The sequence below is a fragment of the Acinonyx jubatus genome, chromosome B4, assembly GCF_027475565.1.
Source record: "Acinonyx jubatus isolate Ajub_Pintada_27869175 chromosome B4, VMU_Ajub_asm_v1.0, whole genome shotgun sequence".
In the NCBI taxonomy this organism is placed as follows: domain Eukaryota; kingdom Metazoa; phylum Chordata; class Mammalia; order Carnivora; family Felidae; genus Acinonyx; species Acinonyx jubatus.
Genome location: NC_069387.1, coordinates 130,789,915 through 130,808,153, shown reverse-complemented (window position 1 = coordinate 130,808,153; position 18,239 = coordinate 130,789,915). Strand labels below are relative to the sequence as shown.

Sequence of the window (18,239 nt, the reverse complement as noted above, 5' to 3'; positions counted from 1 at the left end):
AGTTTACCTCCGGGTTCACTCTTGGTGGTGTGCATTCTATGGGTTTTGACAAATGTGTAATGACATATGGCCACCATTATAGTATCACAGGGAATAGTTTCGCTGCTCTAAAAATCTTCTGTCTTCCACCTCTTCTTTTCTTCCTCCCACCTCACCCTTGGCAACTGCTGATCTCTTTACTGCCTCAAGAGTTTTGCTGTTTCTAGAATGTCACATAGTTGGAATCATACAGTACGTAGCCTTTGCAGATTGGCTTCTTTCACTTAGTGCTAGGCATTTAAGGTTTCTACATATCTTTTCATGGCTGGATAGCTCATTTCTTCTTAGCACTTTATACCGTACCATTGTCTGGATCTACCACAGCTTAGTTATCCACTCACTGGAGGACACCTTGGTTGCTTCCAAGAGTTGGCAATTATGAATGAGACAGTCATAAACATTCATGTCCAGGTTTTTGTGTGGACATGTGTTTTCAGCTCCTTTGGGTAAATACCAAGGAGCATGATTGCTGGATCATATGTTAAGACTATGTTTAGTTTTGTAAGAAACTGCCAAACTGTCTTCCAAAGGGGCTGTACCAGTTTGCGTTCCCACCAGCAGTGAATCAGAATTCCTGTTACTCCACATCCTTACCAACGTTTAGCGTTGTCAGTGTTTTGGACCTTGGATTTACAAAAAAAAAAAAAAAAATGCTTATTTATTTACTTTGATAGAGAGAGAGCATAAGCAGGGGAGGGGCAGAGAGAGAGAGAGAAGGAGAGAATCCCAAGCAGGCTCCATGCTGTCAGCACAGAGCCCAATGCAGGGCTCAATCTCACTACCATGAGATCATGACCTAAGTCAGTATCAAGAGTTGAACGCTTAACCAACTGAGAACCCAGGTGCCCCTGGACCTTAGATTTTCTAAGAGCTGTGTCATTGTATCTCATCATTTTAATTTGCATTTCCTCAGTGACATATAGTGTTGAACATCTTTTCATGTGCTTGTTTGTGATCTAATATCTTCTTCAGTGAGGTGTCTGTTCAGGCCTTTTGCCCATTTTTCATCTGGGTTGTTCATTTTCTTATTGTTGGGTTTTAAGAATTCTTTGTTTATTTTGGATAACAGTTCTTTTCTTTTCTTTTCTCTTCTTTTTTAAGTGGGCTCCACACCCAGTGTGGAGCCCACTGTGGGGCCCAAACTCACAACCCTGAGATCAAGACCTGAGCTGAGATCAAGAGTTGGAAGCTCAACCAACTGAGCCACCCCGGTGCCCCTGGATAACAGTTATTTAACAGATAGGTTTTTTTGTAAATATCTTTTCTCATTCTGTGGCTTGTCTTCTCATACTCTTGACACATGGTAGGAATATTCACAACACAGAACCGGCAAATGTGACAAATCAGGGCTTTCCTTCAGAGAGCAGTTGTTAAACATTTATCAGTATACCAATGCATGTCTGCATCAACCATTTATTGGGTGAACTGTTTGTGCACTCAAAAATGTTCAGGGGCTCCTGCGTGGCTCAGTTGGTTAAGTGTCCAACTTTGGCTCAGCTCATGATCTCGCGGTTTATGAGTTCAAGCACCACATCAGAGCCTGGAGCCTGCTTTGGATTCTGTCTTCAGATTCTCTGCTGCCTTTTCCCTCCCTGCTTGTGATCTGTCTCTCTCTCTCTTTCTCAAAAATAAATAAAAACTTTTAAAAAATTAAAAAAAAAATGTTCAGTCCAGTGGGGGAGGCAGGCTCAATGAATCACTGACCATATTACAGAGTTCTGAATATCGGGATAGAAGCACAACAAGGATGCTTATAGGAAAATGAAGGAGGAACATCTTCAGCAGCCATGAAGTTGGGATGGCTCCCCAGTGGGCCACTTGAGCCCTGAGCTAAGTATTTCAAAGTGAGTAGAAGTTGCATGGATCCATACTGCCCAATAAGGTAGCCACTTGCCATGTCTCACTATTTAACTCACTCACACCAGCCACATTGCAAATGCTCAAGGGCCACAAGTGTCTGGAGGCTGCCACGTTGGACAGAGCAGATAGAGAACTTTTCCATCATCATCACAGAAAGTGCTATTGGACAGCACTGATCTAGACAAAAAGGTGGGGGAGAGGCATTCCAGGCAGAGGGAACCGAATGGGAAAACCCTGAGTTCTGAGACAACGTGACTCATTCTGAGGGGAGATGGGCATTGTGGCTAAACAAACAGGCAGCAGTCAGATCACAAAATGTCATTAGTGCCAAGCCAAGGAGTTTAAACTCTAGCCTGAAAGCTAATGGGAGCCTCTGGAGGCTTTTGAACAGAAGCCTTATGTCATCAAGTTTGCATGTTAATACGATCTCAATGGTAGTCAGTGGGCTGGATTAGAGGGGGCCAACCCAGAGGTGGAGAGACCGGTTCTGAAACTATTACAGTTGCCTGGGAGAGAAGCAAGAGAGGATTGAAATGAGGCAGTGACTGTGGCACAGATGTGGACGGAGGGCAGTGTAAAGAGATGTGGAGGACCCACTGGGTGATTGTGTCTGTCCCCTATGAGATGCTTCATAAATAGTTGTTGGTTTAATGAGTGAATCAGAGCTGAGCCCAGATTGTACAACAGGGTACATGTCCCCTGGCATCCTAGGTGATATCTATTGCACAAACAAACAGGTACAAATGCGTTTCTTTTCAGCTGAAGGAGGAAGGGGCAATAGGGAGAGAGGCAAACAAGAGAGATGGTGGGGAAGGTGGCTTCCTTTGTCCTGTGTGATGGAGAGAGGGCTCTGGTGAGAAGGGAATGAGCTGTGAGGGTCCCTTGACCTAGGAAGTGCCTCTCTGGGGGTCAGGGACAAGGGCTACTCAGAAGTAGGTACAGGCCATTCTCCACGCTTCCTCTTCCACGACTGCCTTGCCATGTGGACTGCAGGGCAGATTTGGTTTCCTGAAGGACTGGGCCATTTCATCAGCAGACAGGTGCACAGTAGGTTGGCAGCATCAGGAAAGACACTTTCTGCAGAAGATGTTCAGGGACAATGGAACATGGCCAGAGTAGGAGACATTAGCTGACTGATGCTTAAACACATGAGAGATACCAGCCTCCCTCTCTTGGACTCTAGGAAGTAACTGGAGATCTTGAGGGCCGTTGGCTAAAAGCTACTGTAACTTGGGCATCAATGTGAATATCACTTTGTTTGCACCTACAGGTCCATAAGCCCCAGGACCTTTGGGTTATAGAATGAATGCTAGGTGACATGAGGCAGGTTTCGCTTGCTCATTCATGAAACAAATACTTGTTGAGCCTTCTGTGTGCCAAGCACAGTGCTACATGCTGCACCTACAGTGGTTTACAAAACAGAGATGATCCCTGCCCCCAGGAGCTTACAGTCCAATAGTCCAACAGACTGGTATATGTGCTAATCAGGGAAAGCACCAGCAACCTCAAGATAATCCAATAGGAAGGGTTCTTTTAGATTAAGGCCAAGAAAGGACAATTTGAGAAAGTGACGTTTAAGCTGAAGAGGGAACCAGAGGTATGAAGGCTTTGGGGACCGATCTTTGGGCATCTGGAGGCCGAGAGAAGGCCAGTGGGTGGAGGCATGGCAGCCAGGAGGGGAGGGGTGCAGAGGAGGCTGGAGAGGGAGGCAATGCGAGACCTCACGGGGCCACATCAGGACTTGGATTCAAATTTAAGCACAGTGGCAGGGGAGTGACGTGATCAGACTTGTGTTTTACAAAGATCACTCTGGCATCTGTGTGAATGGACTGGGGATGAGAGAGTATGCAGGGAGAAACGTGTCAAGGCTTATTCAGTTGCCTAAGGGAGAGGTGATGGTGGCACAGCCGTGGTGTCGGGAGAGACGTGGAGGACCCTGAGTAGGATCGAGACAATATGTTTTTCTTGTGACCTTGTTTTGGTCTACACAGGCTGAAGAGTTAACTTTAGACGAGGCAAACAGCAAGTATTTGCTCATGCCAATCAGTGCCCACTGTGACCTGTTTCGCTTTGGGTGAATGAGATCTGACAGTGCCCCCGTCACATGGGCCATCCCCCTGCCTCCGAGCAGGACCACACCTGATGCGAGTCCATTTTATGTTCAAAGAATCCTGAGAAAGACGTTTCACAACTTCTGTAACCTCTGCTTCTCTTTAAAATAATCACTACTGGGCAACCCCTGTTTGTATTTCATCTGGATGCCTCTCACCCTAAAGTTGCTTGATTCTTGGTAGAGATGAAGATGCTGACAAAAGTCACCCGGCCATCAAATAGGAATGACGTCATAATGACAGTTCTGAGTCCTGTCTCTGCTCAGAGTGACTTATTTGTGAGCAACACAGAGAAGTGCCCGAATATCCCGAGAAAAGGGATCTAATTAGATTTTTGTAGCTTTTTAGCTGCGAAGTTCTTTGCTCTTGCTACTTAAAGTGTGGTCCGTGGACGGAGTAACATCACCTCAGAGCTTGGTAGAAACGCAGGGTTGAATCAGAACCTACACTTTACCACATTCCCTGGGCAACTCACCGGCACATTAATTTTGAGAAGCGCTGTCTCAGATCAGATGCCTAAGGCCATCTGAAAGCGGGTGGGCAGTGGCAGGTACCAGACATCTGACATGCAGCGAGCCTCAGCAGGGCGTTAGGAAAACCGAACTGGTTCAGCCAGATCTAGACTTTCTCTGGAAGCTCCCTGCCCCCAGGTCATGCAGAGCATTTCAGCTAAGTCAGAGACAAGGTGTTGTTTCCCTGATTGTGTTGTGGCTGGAAGGAGGGCCGAGTGGACTGGAAATGCTGTCGGGTAGAGAGCAGCTCCTCATGCGTTCCTCCAGGCAGCACCAGAGGCCCAGGGACATTGCTTCCCAACCCCCCCCCCCCCCCCAATATGGATAGTTTGGTCCTTGTCCTCTTAGCCTGGTCCCTAAGGGCCTTAGCTCCCTGTGGGTGGTTAGGATGATTCTTGCTTCCTTCTGCCTTGAGCCACGTGATGTGCAGGGGCAAGGCTGTTTCAGCACCTCAATTAAAGACTCGGGCCGGGGTGGAGCAGAACATCCAGTTCCAGGGGTTCTGGAAGCCCTGCCCGCACTGTGCGGTCAACCTCTGCAGGCCAGTGACCCCTGCCCCTGGAGGGGAGTGTGACACAGACACGGGACACAGCCTGGCCAAACAAGGGCCCTGGGCGTATCACTGCTTTCTCGAGACGTGTTTCAAGGCACAAAATCCAGGCCAGAACCAAATCAGCTCCCTCTCTCTTCACTGGGGCTGGTCCTCCCACATAATCAGACAAATGGATGAGGTTTGTGGGCTGTTTAAAGCACATGGTTTGTAAATACTGTAAAATCAAACATCACTTTTGGCTTTTATTTACTGTAACATGTTCACATTACCTAGCACCAAAATAGCTTTTGGGTCTTCTCTGCCTTGCTTTTCTTTCTCCCTGTTCGTTCCTCTTCGTTCCTGTGGTGTCTCGGTCCCTGCCTTCCGTGGCGTTCACGGGCTCTGCTGTAACTCCTCCTTCCCCACCTGCTGGATCCCTCCTTCCCCTGGTTGTCAGCCGCAGGCCGCAGGCCGGCCTGCTGACTCTACTCCAACGTCTTCCTCGCCTGTCCCACTTACCATCTTGCTCCCTTTCCCTCCCTTTGTGTCTCACGCTGCTCCTTGATCTTTTGAAACATCTCTGCTACCTTTTCCTTTCTGTTCTTTGATTTCTAAAGGCTGCGAGCCAGATGTTCCTTACCGTCACCTGACTCCCCCTGCCTCTCTCAGGCTATTTTCTCTTCCCTCCCAAGACTCGCCGTGGAGTGCCTTCTTTTCCCCTTTTTCTCTAAAGACAACAGAGGGATCACAGAATCGTAGCATTCAGAGTCAAAGGGACGCAGCCTATGTTACCCCGACAGTTGCTTCTGAGCCAGACACTCTTTTTTCTCCTTTCACCCTCGATAACGGCTGCCCCCGTCACTCCTTAGAGCAAGAAGGGCTGGGGAAGAAGACAAAGGAGCAGGCACACCTCACCCCCCATCATTCTCCCTCACCAACACGTGCACCCAGCCTGTCACTTAGGCCTCATCACACACACACACCCTCTTCTCAGGTCTCTCGGCGCAGACGTGTTTGCTCCCAGGCTCCACCAAAACGCTGTTTCCTTCTCCAGGGTCCCTTCTCCCCAGCCAGGCCAGCCTGTGCTCCACGCCCCCAGCTGAGCCCAAGGAAACATAATTCTATTTTGAGGTGGCAGGAGAGACAGGGGCAATGGGGTCCCTCTCCCCAGGTGCAGCTCTCGGGTCGAGGCTGGAGAGAGGACGCCAGCCATGACTCTACGGCCAAATCCAACAGGAAGCTCCCGTCAAAGCCAGCTCCCTCCCAGGGTCAAGTTCAGTCAATCAGTCAACCGATCAACAATTGCTAGTCAATGCTCTTGTGGAGTGGGCTTCCCTCTCTGCCACTGGGCAAAGCATCCTCAGGACAACGGAAAACCAATAGAGACCCAAAGAGACACCCTGGGAGTCGTAAAACAATGGCTTTAAAGTCCCGCATTCTCAGCCAGGGCTTCTCCGAGCACTTTACAGAATGTCAGATGCTGCTTTCTTGGTATCCGGGGAAACAGAGGTGACACCCAAGCAAGCCACTGGGGATTTGTGGAAAACCTGCCGTTTGCCAGTGCTGGGCTCCTCACGGTCTCTGTTTCTCAGGGCTGAGGAGCACTCCGGCGAGGGAGGCGAAGGTCTCCGCTGAGCACGGGGCAGGAGGCCAGCCTCGCCCAGGCCTCCAGGCACCCGCTGCTCCAGTCCCGTGTGGCTGCTCCTCTGGTCTCAACCCAGCAGTGCCCACCCTGGTCGCACAGGAGGGACGTTGCCCTGCAAAACCTCAAGGGGAGCGGGGCTCGGAGGGAAAGCCGAAACGTGGCCCCACCGAGTCGGGCTCCACCCTGTTGTTCTGCGTCCAACGCCGGGATGTGGATCTCTGCTCAGCTAGTCTCAGTGAAAGTCCCAAGACCAGGAGGAAGCGGTGCCATCTTAAGGACAGGAAGAACTTCGGTTTCATGTGTCTGCCCCACCCCCACCCCAACTTTCCCCCTGCCTTCCACACACCCGCTGAGGGGAGAGCAGAAAAAGAAGCACGAATAGAATTCTCCACCTGACTTCCTTTCATATCAACTAATGGACCGACCGCATCGCCAATAAATTACTATTCTCGAATGCATGTACACATAGGCGCGTGTGTGTGCACACGCATGTACACGGATGTACATGTAGTTCCAGCGGTTCTCCCCTGCCCCCTCTCTTGCAGGCAGCCTCAGACGAAAGCCTCGGGCCCCACCGGAAGGGGCTCATCGCATCATGGGGGCCACGTAGTTGGCGGGGAAGAGGCCGAGCTTGTTGTGCAGGCGGCCGGTCCACCAGGACGGGTTGGAGCTGTCCAGCACCTCCACCACCTCTCCGCAGCGGAAGCCCAGCTCGTCGTCCTCAAGGGCCTCGAAGTCGTACAGCGCCCGGGCCCACCGCACTCGCTGTCGGGGAAACACAGAGGGGTCCTGCCGAGCCAGGGCGGCTGGGCTGGCCTTGGGAGCCACGGTCACACGGAGGAGGCTCTGCGGCCAGACAGAGTCCTCCATGAGCAGTCTGCCCTGGAGGCTGGCTTGTGGCTCTCCAGAGACGCCCCAAACCCCGCCGGAGCTGCAAGCACACCTCGCTGCACGATATCAGAACTCCGAGACTCAGGACTTTCACCCGCGGAGATGTTATTCTCCGAGGCCCCAAGAGAATCCTGGACAACTACTCTCCCTACATCGATACGTGGTCTTTTTATTGTCTTCAGGGGACAGAGAGGATGGCAGCGTGCCCAAGCTGACAGCCCACGGTGCTAGCGCGACCGAGGCAGATGGATCGCAATGAAAAAGGCGACAGATCTCCCTCCGCTAGAGCCGGAGCCAGGACAGGGCAAGGCCCTGCGGCCAGACAACGACAGACCGGGATCGGCTCTGCCCCGGGGACATCCCTCCGCCCTCACTTGCTGGGTTCCCACCACCTCCGTTCTGAGCTCCCAGCAGCGTGTCTCTCCTGGAGGACCGACCATTTCCCTAAGTGCCCCTCTTGCCGCCTTCACTGAGCCCAGAGAGGGAAGGTTCACGTACCCCGGCCACTTGGAGCTGAACTGGGTCTGTGTGTCTCCGGTGCATGAGGGAGGCGTTCATTTCGCTGGCCATGCCCACGCCACAGTGCCCGTCGTTTATGTCAAGGCTGGTTCCCCGGCGTTCCTAGAAACACATATAATGGAGGACCCTGTCACCGCAGCACATCCCTCTCAGCCCGCAACCCCCCCCCAAACCCCGCGCCTTGCTCAGATGCCACGGACACAGCCAGTGTTCCAAGAATACTTGCTGCTGATGACAATAAGCCCCAGCTGGTGGGGTGAGGTGGAAGGATAGCAAAGGGACCTTCGGCTGTAAAGACCATGCCAGATTTCATTCATTCAATCAAAGAATATTTATCAGGCACCTGCCCCGTGTGTAGTACTGTCCTAATCACCGGGGATTTGTAGCTGGAAAGAAAAGGTCCTTGTCTTCATGGAGGGTCAGTTTAGAGGGGAAACCATACACATTTAAGTGTAAAGAGAATGTCTGAGTCTGCCAAGGTAATCAAGGAAGGCTTCCTAGAGGAGGTGATACTTGGCCTCCAGCTTAGAGCAGGAGAAGGATCAGCCAGGAGAGGGCATTTTAGGCCAAGGAAACATCATATAAAAAGCCCCCAAGGTATGAGAGAAAACACAATCGATCATTCCGGTAACTAAAGATAGTGCAGTGTTGCTGGAATGTGTGTTTGCTCCAGGAGTGGGGAGGGTGGGGGGTGGGGAGGTTTGGGGAGAGTCTGCAGGAGAGAGGCTGGGTTAACAGCTCACAAAGGGCTTAGTATGCCCTACTGAGGAATTTAGGAACGATGTTATCTGGCCGTATTGTCCCTCTCGGTAAGCGGCCCCAAATCCTATCTGGAACAAGGCAGGGGATAAATAAATAAATAAGCAAGGCTCTATTGTGGGTGTTAAACTGCTTTTCTTGTGGATCTCCACAGCCAGATGGGTTAAGGGGCTGACAGGAAAATGGAGCAACGGTTCGCTGAATCCTCAGGGTAAGAATGTGCGTGCGTGCGTGTGTGTATGTGTGTTCAGGCGGGGAGCCAACGAATTCACAGAGACTTCTTTGCCAAGAGCAGTTCCTACATCACGTTATCATATTTCTGCCATTTGGGAGGTCCCGGGTCTTTATGAACTTTGTCAGCCCTCCCGGGCTCAGATGAGGCCGGGCCTCAGATGGCCCTCCCCTGCCCACAGTCCCAGGACCACGACAGACCCCCAAGCACGGACGGTTGTACGTGACACTGTAGGGAATTTTCCCACACTAAGTGGCCTGAGCCTACCCTTCCCTACCTCGCTGTGCCCACGTCATCGTTTGGAGGTACCTGATGAAAGTGGGGGTGCTGTAGATAGCGCTGCTGCTGTGGCGGTGCCGGGGGGTACTGTGAGGGAGGGGGCGCTGGATGATCCGACAGCTTCCGGTTCATCGACGGCCGGATTTCTTCTCCCCCGGGCCCGCTGAGGTGTGGGCCTCCCTGGGGCCTCCGGTCCAGGCTGTTGCCCCGGTGACCCTGGGAGAGCACGAAGGTGATGTGGTTCCATCCTCCTCCCGAATCTCCCGGCCCCACCCCACCCTTCTGGCAGCTGTTTCCAGACTTTGCTGGAGAGACAGCTCCAAGAAACAGCTGGCGGGGGGCGGGCAGCCTAAACACAACCGGTGACAGTTCGGGCCCTTGCAGTTTCAGAAGTGGCCTCTACGGTTCTCAGATTCTCCCAGGTTGGGGATTTCGGGCCTTTGGTTCACTTTCCACGTGCTACCCAGTCAGTCCCTTCCTAGCGGGCTTGTTTTTCTCTGTGTAATCAGGCTAAATATTCTGTTTCACTGACACAATGCCACCCCTCCTTATCTCGTGTTGCCACACCACGGGACAGCCTGCCCTCCCGATAAGCTCTGCTATTGACTTTGCGTGATTTTTAACTGTCATTTATAGCCTGGTGATAGAGACCCACACAGCAACCCTCTTGCAGCACCATGGAAACCAGGCCTGCCGCTGGGCATGCTGGGAAGGAGCAAGGCTTTTTGCTTAATGCGGCCATAACCTTGTGACTCAGAGGTCCTTTCTGGTTATTTTTATTTAACAATTACACAGGGCCCTGGGCTTCACATATGCCAGGCGCTATTCTAAGTGCTTTATTTGTTTATTTATTTATTTTGTTAATTAAGAAAAAAGTTTATTTGTTTGAAGAGAGAGAGAGTGTGTGCCCTTGAGCACAGGGAGGGGCAGAGAGGGGGGAGAGAAAGAATCCCAAGCAGGCCCATGACGCTGGGATCGTGACCTGAGCTGAAATGGAGAGTTGGATGCTCAACGGACCGAGCCACCCAGGCGCCCCTCTAAGTGCTTTACGAATATGAACTCGTTTAATCTAGTTTAATGCACTTTTATGCTAACTCTTTTAACTCTGCATGCACATCCTGGTAAATTAATACCTCTGTCTGTTTCTTGATTAAAATAACTCACAAGGTCTTTAGTTAACCTTTGTTTTCTTTCTGAACTTTTATGGGCACTTGCTGGGAACACCCTTTTTTCCTAGAACTGTCACTTCTCAAGCTTACAATTAACCAATTACCTGAAATGGTTTTCTCTACTTCCCCAGGGCATGTGTTGCTTTGAAAGTCTCAATGCCTTTTCAGATAACTCGTTTTCTGGGATTTCAACTATTCCAGAGAAGGCTTCTTCGTATAATACCCACCTCTTTCTTATAACCATGTCATTTCCTTTGAAAGATATTTTATAATGTGTGTGTGTGCGCGCGCGCGGGGGGAGGGAGGGGCGGTGAATTTACCTACAGGAGGCAACTTAACTTTTCCTTGGTGTTTACTATTGTCCAGACCCTATGGCAAGTGCTATCACTATGCTGTCTTATTTAATCCTTGCAACAGTCCAGGGGGGGAGGTATTCTTTTCTCTCCACTCTACAGATGAGAAATCTGACCCTCAGAAAGGTTTTTTAAATTGGCTAGGCAACAAGGACAGTTAGTGATGAAGTCAGGATTTAAAGCTAGGTTTGTCTGATGCATTTTCTATTAAAATGATACTCTAGAGGCACCTGGGTGGCTCAGTTGGTTAAGTGTCTGACTCTTGACCTCAGCTCAAGTCATGATCACACAGTTTGTGATCATACGGTGACAGCCCTGAGCCTGCTTGGGATTCTCTCTCTCCCACTCTCTCTCTGCCCCTTCCCTGCTCTCTCTCTTTCTCTCTCAAAATAAATAAACTTAAGAAAATAATTTATTAAAATATTTATATTTCATAATGTTCTAAGAGCAAGAATTCCAGGTCAATTTTTTTCCTCCAACACCCCCACCCTCCTTCCTGTGACAAAGCTCTCCCCACTGCCTTAGTCCTAGACTCCAGGCTGCTCTCCAACATCCCTGTGTGTGGCCCCCTGGCCTTCATCTCTGGGCAACTCCTAAGCTAGGCTGAAAGCTATGATGTAGTAGTATTTATAATAACAAAATAAAGTATCTATAGGTAAGAGCTGATGTTTGCTGAGTGTTGTTTGTAGCATTGTTAGGAATGACGTAAGGGGAGGGGATACATTATCTCCTCCAACCTTCACAACCATCCTGTGGGCTAGGTATCACCACCTTCTGGTTTTACGGATCAGTAAACTCAGGATTGGACAACTTTCCTAAGTCACATGGCTAGGAAGTGTTAAGATAGGCTTTAACTGAGATCTGACCTCCAGATCTGAGATTCTGTCTTCCAGAATACTCAGAGGACATGCCCATCAAATGCATTGCCTTGACGGGTCACATAGGACTCATGTTGCCTAAAATCTCCAGACTTGGGCTGATCGGGGCCTGAGGTGTACCTGATCCTCTCGGGTTCTATCCCTCAGAAAGATCTGCTTCTGTTTGGAGATGGAGGTCGTCCTGTAGTAGTCCACCAGCTTATTTAGAGATGGAAACTTCTCTGTCCACAGGAAGTAATTACCCTTGGTGTCTCTCATGACCTTGAAGTGCTGAACATCATCCTCATGCCTACAGATCAAGGAGAATCCACATTGTATATTACATCACGACAATGTCCCCACCCCCCAGGACTGACTGCCTCCAGGGATGCTGGAGTTCTGTTTGGGCAGGAAGTAGAACCGCAAGTGCCTGCCCATCCAGTGGCAGGTGGGGCTGGCTCAGTTAAATTCTAAGGGGAGATTTGTCGGAGGGACCACTCAGGACACAGGCTGCATTAGAAAGGATTTTTACATCAGCAGAAGATAATCTATTTTCTGACACTGGAGCCGACCTTCCATAAGAAAAAAAATGTTTCCAGGGTGCCTGGGTGGCTCAGTTGGTTAAGTGTCTGACTTCGGCTCAGGTCATGATCTCACGGTTTGTGGGTTCGAGTCCTGCATCGGGCTCTCTGCTGTCAGTGCAGAGCCTGGAGCCTGCTTCAGATCCTCTGCCCCTCTCTCTCTCTGCCCTTCCCCAGCTCACACACTCTCTCTCTCTCTCAAAAATAAATATTTTAAAAAAAGTTCTTTAAAAAAAAAAAAGGAAAGAAAAAAATGTTCTGAGTGCTTTAATGACTACAAGGTTAAGGACTCTTTACAATGTTTGTTTGAAACGTGGTGATCCCTGACTTCTGTACTATGCTAAGAACTCTGACAAGACTCAGAGAGGAGGGCTTTTCACCCCTGTGACCTTTCCATTATCAGAAATACTTTGAACCAGCTCCTTTAAGCCCATACACTAGCTCTGGACAGTAAGAGACCACCTTGAGAAATTTGTCACAATCGGTTCTCTATATAAAGGCGATCTCTTGGTCTTGGTTTACGTTTTACATAAGTAAGGTTACAGAAGATTTTGAACTTTAAGGGGAGAAAAGTTATATAGCGATGTGGTGTTTTCATTGTAAAGGACCTCTGAGATTGGTTAGCCTTGTCTCCACGTTACAGATGAAGGAGGACGCTGGTTCAGAGAGATGGCGGGGGCTTGGCCAAGGCCACCGTGAGTGAGTGGCAGAGCTGGGGCAAGAACCTCGCTCTCTGATTCCAGTCTAGCGAATTGGGCCTGTCACACCGTGTGCACATGCTAACTTCTTTTAGATCGGCACCTTTTAGCGCCAGCTGTAAATATTTGTACCAGGATTGGAGAAATTGGATTTTATTCATCTGGAAAGGGGGACCTTGGCCTTTACTAATAGCTCAATTAGTAACAGCTCAATTTCTCAGTGTTTCTCCATCACCAAGTCCTTCTCTTTTGGATGTCAAGTTTATTTGTCAAACAGACATACATTTATGTCTAAAAATAAACTAATGATACGAATTGCCTGATCCAACAGAAAGGTCACGAATTTAAAGAGAGTTGGAGAGTAAAGATACCTCGGAAGGTTAGTGCAGGTTTCTTAAGGATGGAATCAGTGGTCCATGTTCAGAGGGGACAGGAATTTTGACTGAGCTTCAGTCTCCTCTTATGTGCTGGGCTCTGCTCAGAGCCAGGTGAGCCTGCGCAGTGACCTCTGCTGGACTGCTCTGGGGTAGAACGGACTTTGCAATCACTGCATGGCCTTCCCCTTGGAGGTGGCCCCTAACAGATGCTTTCTTCACTCTAACACCACATGGCTTAATTCATTAAATCATTACTCCTCACATCTGTGCGTGGAGGAGGAAATATTCTTGTGATATGATTATTCATCTACCACCTCTTAGTCAAAGAAACAGAGAGAGAAACATTAACCCTTGCTCTCTCGTGAGCTGAGAGGACTGGATGTCAGGCTTGCAGCTGGTCATGTGCGCCCATGGAGAGAGAGTGGCTGCACCAATATGTCAAGTTCAGAGAGGGGCCGAGAAAAGGATGTTACTCAGGGCTCCAGACTCTAAAACCTAGTGTTTCAGACCCTTAACAAATGCTAAGTGATAGGACTACAATTAGCTCTTAATTATCTTTGCATGACAGAAAGCAGATGTATGAATAAATGAAAATGATTTGCTTTGGAATATATTATGCCGCATTTCTGCAAGAGATATAATCATGATTATGGCGATATTCACAAGGAGCTGCACTGGCAGAAGTCAAGGCTGACCGTTTTGGAGAATTCACCTTAGTGGAGGAAATATAAACCATAATTTCTAGCTGAAAAGCCACAGTCCACTTCATGCAAACCAAAGGCACCAAGAGATGCCCTTCAATGTAACCATTTCCGGGGTCCAGTCTGTAATCAGGGCCCTTAAGAAAGAGATTTGGTTGTAGGATTTATCAATAGAGCAAAATTGCATTAAAACCTGACAAATTTAGAATCTGTGATACATCAGTGTAGGCCTGAGCTAAAATTTACTACTGCCTAAGCTGTGAAAAAAAAAAAAGTTTTAGTTAAGGAAAATTAAGAGTTTAAGTAAGATTGCAAGGGCAGAGCTAATGAGACCAAGCTATTTTTGAGCACTTTAGAGGCATACGTGCATATGAATGGTCGACCCATTATTTGTAAGTCCTTCCTACCTATTCCTTAAAATATCCATTCTTTCTAAAGAGTAAAGTGGCCTCAGTTCATTACCTGAGATTGGATTTATGCGCTTGAAGCACTAAAGCTGTATGCCTTTCAAAGCGTATTGAACAATCTGAACCAACATTTCCTGTCAATGAACTTGACAGGCGGTCCCACCACACACGTCTCCTCCTGCATGGAAATCAGTGTTAATTTATGCACTTTCACATGTGGCCACCACGCCTGATATGGGACTCGCGATTCCAGACAGGCTGACCACACGCAGTGTGCTCAGACTTGGGGTTTCTGAGTGTGGGGCTGTGTCATGTTTATGCCTGGACTGACTCACTTCCTCCCGGGCATGCACACGAGTGAGATTTTGCTGCTACCGTCCCTCACCCCAGCCCTCCTCGGCTCCCATCTGCTGCTGTCAGCTTGCTGCGTTACAGTGTGTTGACGTAGCCCTTCGTTTTGTGCCACCACGTACAACTACCTCTGTCCCCTACAGCAGTGACTTGGGATTTTAATTGTCCTCGGAGCCTTCTTCCGACGTATATCAGTAGTTAAAGCAAAGGTTCAGATTTAAACCTCAAGACAGATGTGGACAACTGGGAATTCTCCCTTCCTTCTCCTGCCCCGCTTCCTTGCACAAATACTTATTGAACACCTACTGGGTGCAAGGCACTGTTAAAGGCACAGAGATGAAATAGAATAAAATCTTGTCCTTCCAGAATAAAAGTGCTCCTTCCAGAAGCACTTGGGCTGGAAGGGGAAGCAGATGAACATCTACATAATTTGGCCACAAACCAGCGTACTGAAGAGTTATATACATGTGTCATGGGAAGGAAATGGACGGCATCCCAGTTGATAAGATGCCTGGGCCCCTTGGCCACCATGCTCCTGAGCAATAAATAGGTCACATTCAAGAGGTCACCTCACGGCCTTAGCAGTCTGGGTTGGGGGTGGCCAGTACCTGACGGAGATGGAGAAGTCCCCTGGGGAGCTCTGGCTGGCCCGGATGATGAAGAAACCAACCTCCTTGCCCATCAGTAAGTTCTCTGCCTGGTGTCGGGAGAGGCCTTCGTGAAACCATCTATTAGATGAGATAAAACCAGAGGATCTTGGTGAGTTGCCAGAGCGATGGAGGGGAAGGGGAGAAGAGATGAGCCAAAGGGACAGAGGCCGGGGACTCTGGTCAGTAGAGAGCAGAAAGAGGCCGAAGGGGGGGGCCGGGGCCTCTAAAACCAAACACGTGCTCTAGGCGGTTTGCAGGCGAGGCAAGTGAGTGTTCCCCTGACGCACCCCCTTTGTTCCTTCCCTCTCTCTCGCTTGGAAAACCTGAATCATGGAAATGTGCCACTGCACCAAAATGGGACAGTGTGGGAGTGACTCGCTGCGGGAAGCGGCCGCCTGCTGGCAGCTATGTGAGGGATGTCACTAGGAAAGAGCGCTGCAGGGACAGATGATGTGCCAGCAAGACAGGAGCCCCTTCAGGCACTGGGGGACCGGAGCTGGGGAGCCGTGGGCTCTCCCCCAGGCTGAGAGCTCACTGGGCCCCCCTGAGAGCCCAGGGGCCCTCATGATCCAGGTGGCATGGAGCAAGGCTAGCAGCGACCAGAGAGCAGCGTCTACACAGCCAGCTCCGGGGCCCTCCCCCAAATCCAGGAAAATAATCTTTATGGTGGAAAAGAAGAAACAGGGGAGAAACTACACTTTCAGGGGAACAGTCAGGGTGGCAGGCAGCCTCTAAGTGTCGCGGCAGGTGGCAGAGCGCGTGTGAAGGCCAAGAGCTGCCATAGAGGCAAGGCAAACAGTAGCTGCAGCCTCAGGGCAGGTGGCCAGAAACCTCTCAACCACACAAGAGCGAAATGAGTGTTTGCGATCACTCAGCGGCCCTAAGAGGGACTGGCCCCATTTCCTCAAGGCGGCTGCTCCATTGTTGCCCCTGGAAGGCTAGTATGTGCGTCCCCCTAAGGTGAATGTCCCACACTCTTTGGATTCCTTTGTGAGCAATTCTCTACGCTCTCTGGAATTTAGGAACCTAGACTCCAGACAGGAGCACCTTATTCCAGACCTGGTGCTGCAGGCGAAGTTTCTTTGGGCTCCCAGGGGCTGGAAGCAGAGGGTTTCTGGTGGTCACCTGCCTAGAGATCCTGCCAGGATACCTGTCGTGCTTTGCTGCAGGGCTGAACAAGGGACTGCCCGCCACAGCTTTTGCCTTGTGCAGGAAATGTAATGGGGCCGGGCAGAGGAATGGGCCACGCTCCTCAGCAGCCATACCTCAATGGAAATATTTTGGAAGAGGCAGCCAGCAGTTAGGAGATCGTTTAGAAAGTACACACTTATCCTCTGATGGGAGTTTGACACGTGACTTCAAGACTTGCAAAAAATGTCCACACGCTATATGTTAAACGAGTGGGCAGGGTTACGTTATTACGCATCATTCCAAAGCTATTCACTTGTTCATTCAACAGTTTTTATCAAATATCTACTATGCGCTGACCTGCTTCTGGGCACTCGGGACACAGTGGTGAGCAAGGTGGACAAGAACCCTTGCTGCCACGGAACTTATGTTCTACCATGCTGAGACAGTGGACCCAGTTGTTCACTGTGACCTTGATGAAAAGGTTTCAGTAGGAGGAGAGAAGTTAGAGATAAGAGTGCACACAATTCTTTTGAAGAAGGGGAGTGGTAGCTGGAAGGGGACTTGGGATCAAGAATGTTTTTTTGTTTTTTTGTTGTTGTTGTTGTTAGACGGGAGACATTGCAAAATCTTTGTGGATGGGAGTGACCCAGCAGAGAGGAAGAGAGAATTGATGTGAGACAGAGAGAGAGGGGAGAGTTTCTGCCAGAGGCACAGACGATTCTTCCCAAACGGCTGCAGGAAAGGCAGTGTCCCAGTAAGTTGCAGGAGGTGGGTGGATGCAGTGAGTCAGGTGGGGGGATGGGCAAGAGGGGCTTTTCCGGTGGCTTGATCGTCCCAGTGACCCTGGAAGGAACGCCCTGAGTCAACAGTGCCGTGGGGGAGGGGCTGGAGGCTTAAGGAGCTAGAAGGTGTGAGGGGGTCATTGAGGAGATTACAGGGCAACATCAAGGGCTGAGGTCAGTGGTCATTCTGTCGGTTCAGTGGTCAGTCCTGGTTCACAGGGTCGCCCACACCGCTTGGGGTTTCTAACAGACCTCTGCTCTTTGGGCTAGACTGTGACTCGCGGACCAGATTAGATTTCTATCTAACTTTTGTGGTCAATTCTTGAGACAAACGAGACCCAATCTCAATTTTTCTGTTTCCTCCTTAGGAAGGGAATTTCCTCTTCCCCCCACTCTGATTGTTCTCACTGGTTTGAGCACGGTTTAGGGAAGGCAGGGAGCTGTGTGGGGTCCCTAGTGAGGGTGGAAGAGATTGGGAGAAAAGACTCGCTCTGAAGAGGCAGCTTCTGACACGGGTGGCCAACAGCGCCCCCGGTGGAATTTGTGGAAACCCTGTGATTGCGGTTAGAGATGAGTTTAGCTTATAAACCTAAAATAGGCGATACATGCACATGGTATAAAATTCAAAAGGGAATGCAGTGAAATGCAAATTTCCCTCCCACCCTGGCCTTCAGCTTTGTGATTCCCTCTCCAGAGGCAACCGGTTTTGACAGTGTCTTGGGTATGGATGGATAATTTTAGTGACTGCTGAAAAAGTAAGGGGAGTGTGAGTGGGTAGGCCCGTGTCAGCAGGCTGGAAATAC

General features: G+C 49.8%; 1 protein-coding gene across 5 annotated transcripts in view; it reads right to left on the bottom strand.

Annotated features, from left to right (window-relative positions):
* Nucleotides 1–1,108: 1,108 nt before the first annotated feature.
* The window catches only part of GRAP2 (GRB2 related adaptor protein 2), a 71,842-nt gene continuing 54,711 nt past the window's right edge, over nt 1,109–18,239 (bottom strand). For 3 of the 5 annotated variants that reach the window (XM_027070676.2, XM_053226826.1, XM_053226827.1), the window contains 5 exons: nt 15,482–15,601; nt 11,900–12,068; nt 9,410–9,595; nt 8,089–8,211; nt 1,109–7,545 (listed from right to left, as the gene is read on the bottom strand). In XM_027070676.2, the coding sequence (XP_026926477.2) occupies nt 7,285–7,545; nt 8,089–8,211; nt 9,410–9,595; nt 11,900–12,068; nt 15,482–15,601 (859 nt within the window). In that variant the 3' untranslated portion in view covers nt 1,109–7,284. Of the gene's footprint in view, nt 7,546–8,088; nt 8,212–9,409; nt 9,596–11,899; nt 12,069–15,481; nt 15,602–17,011; nt 17,124–18,239 lie in introns of all 5 variants that reach the window. The other 2 variants (XM_053226828.1, XM_015077928.3) reach the window with 2 other exon arrangements.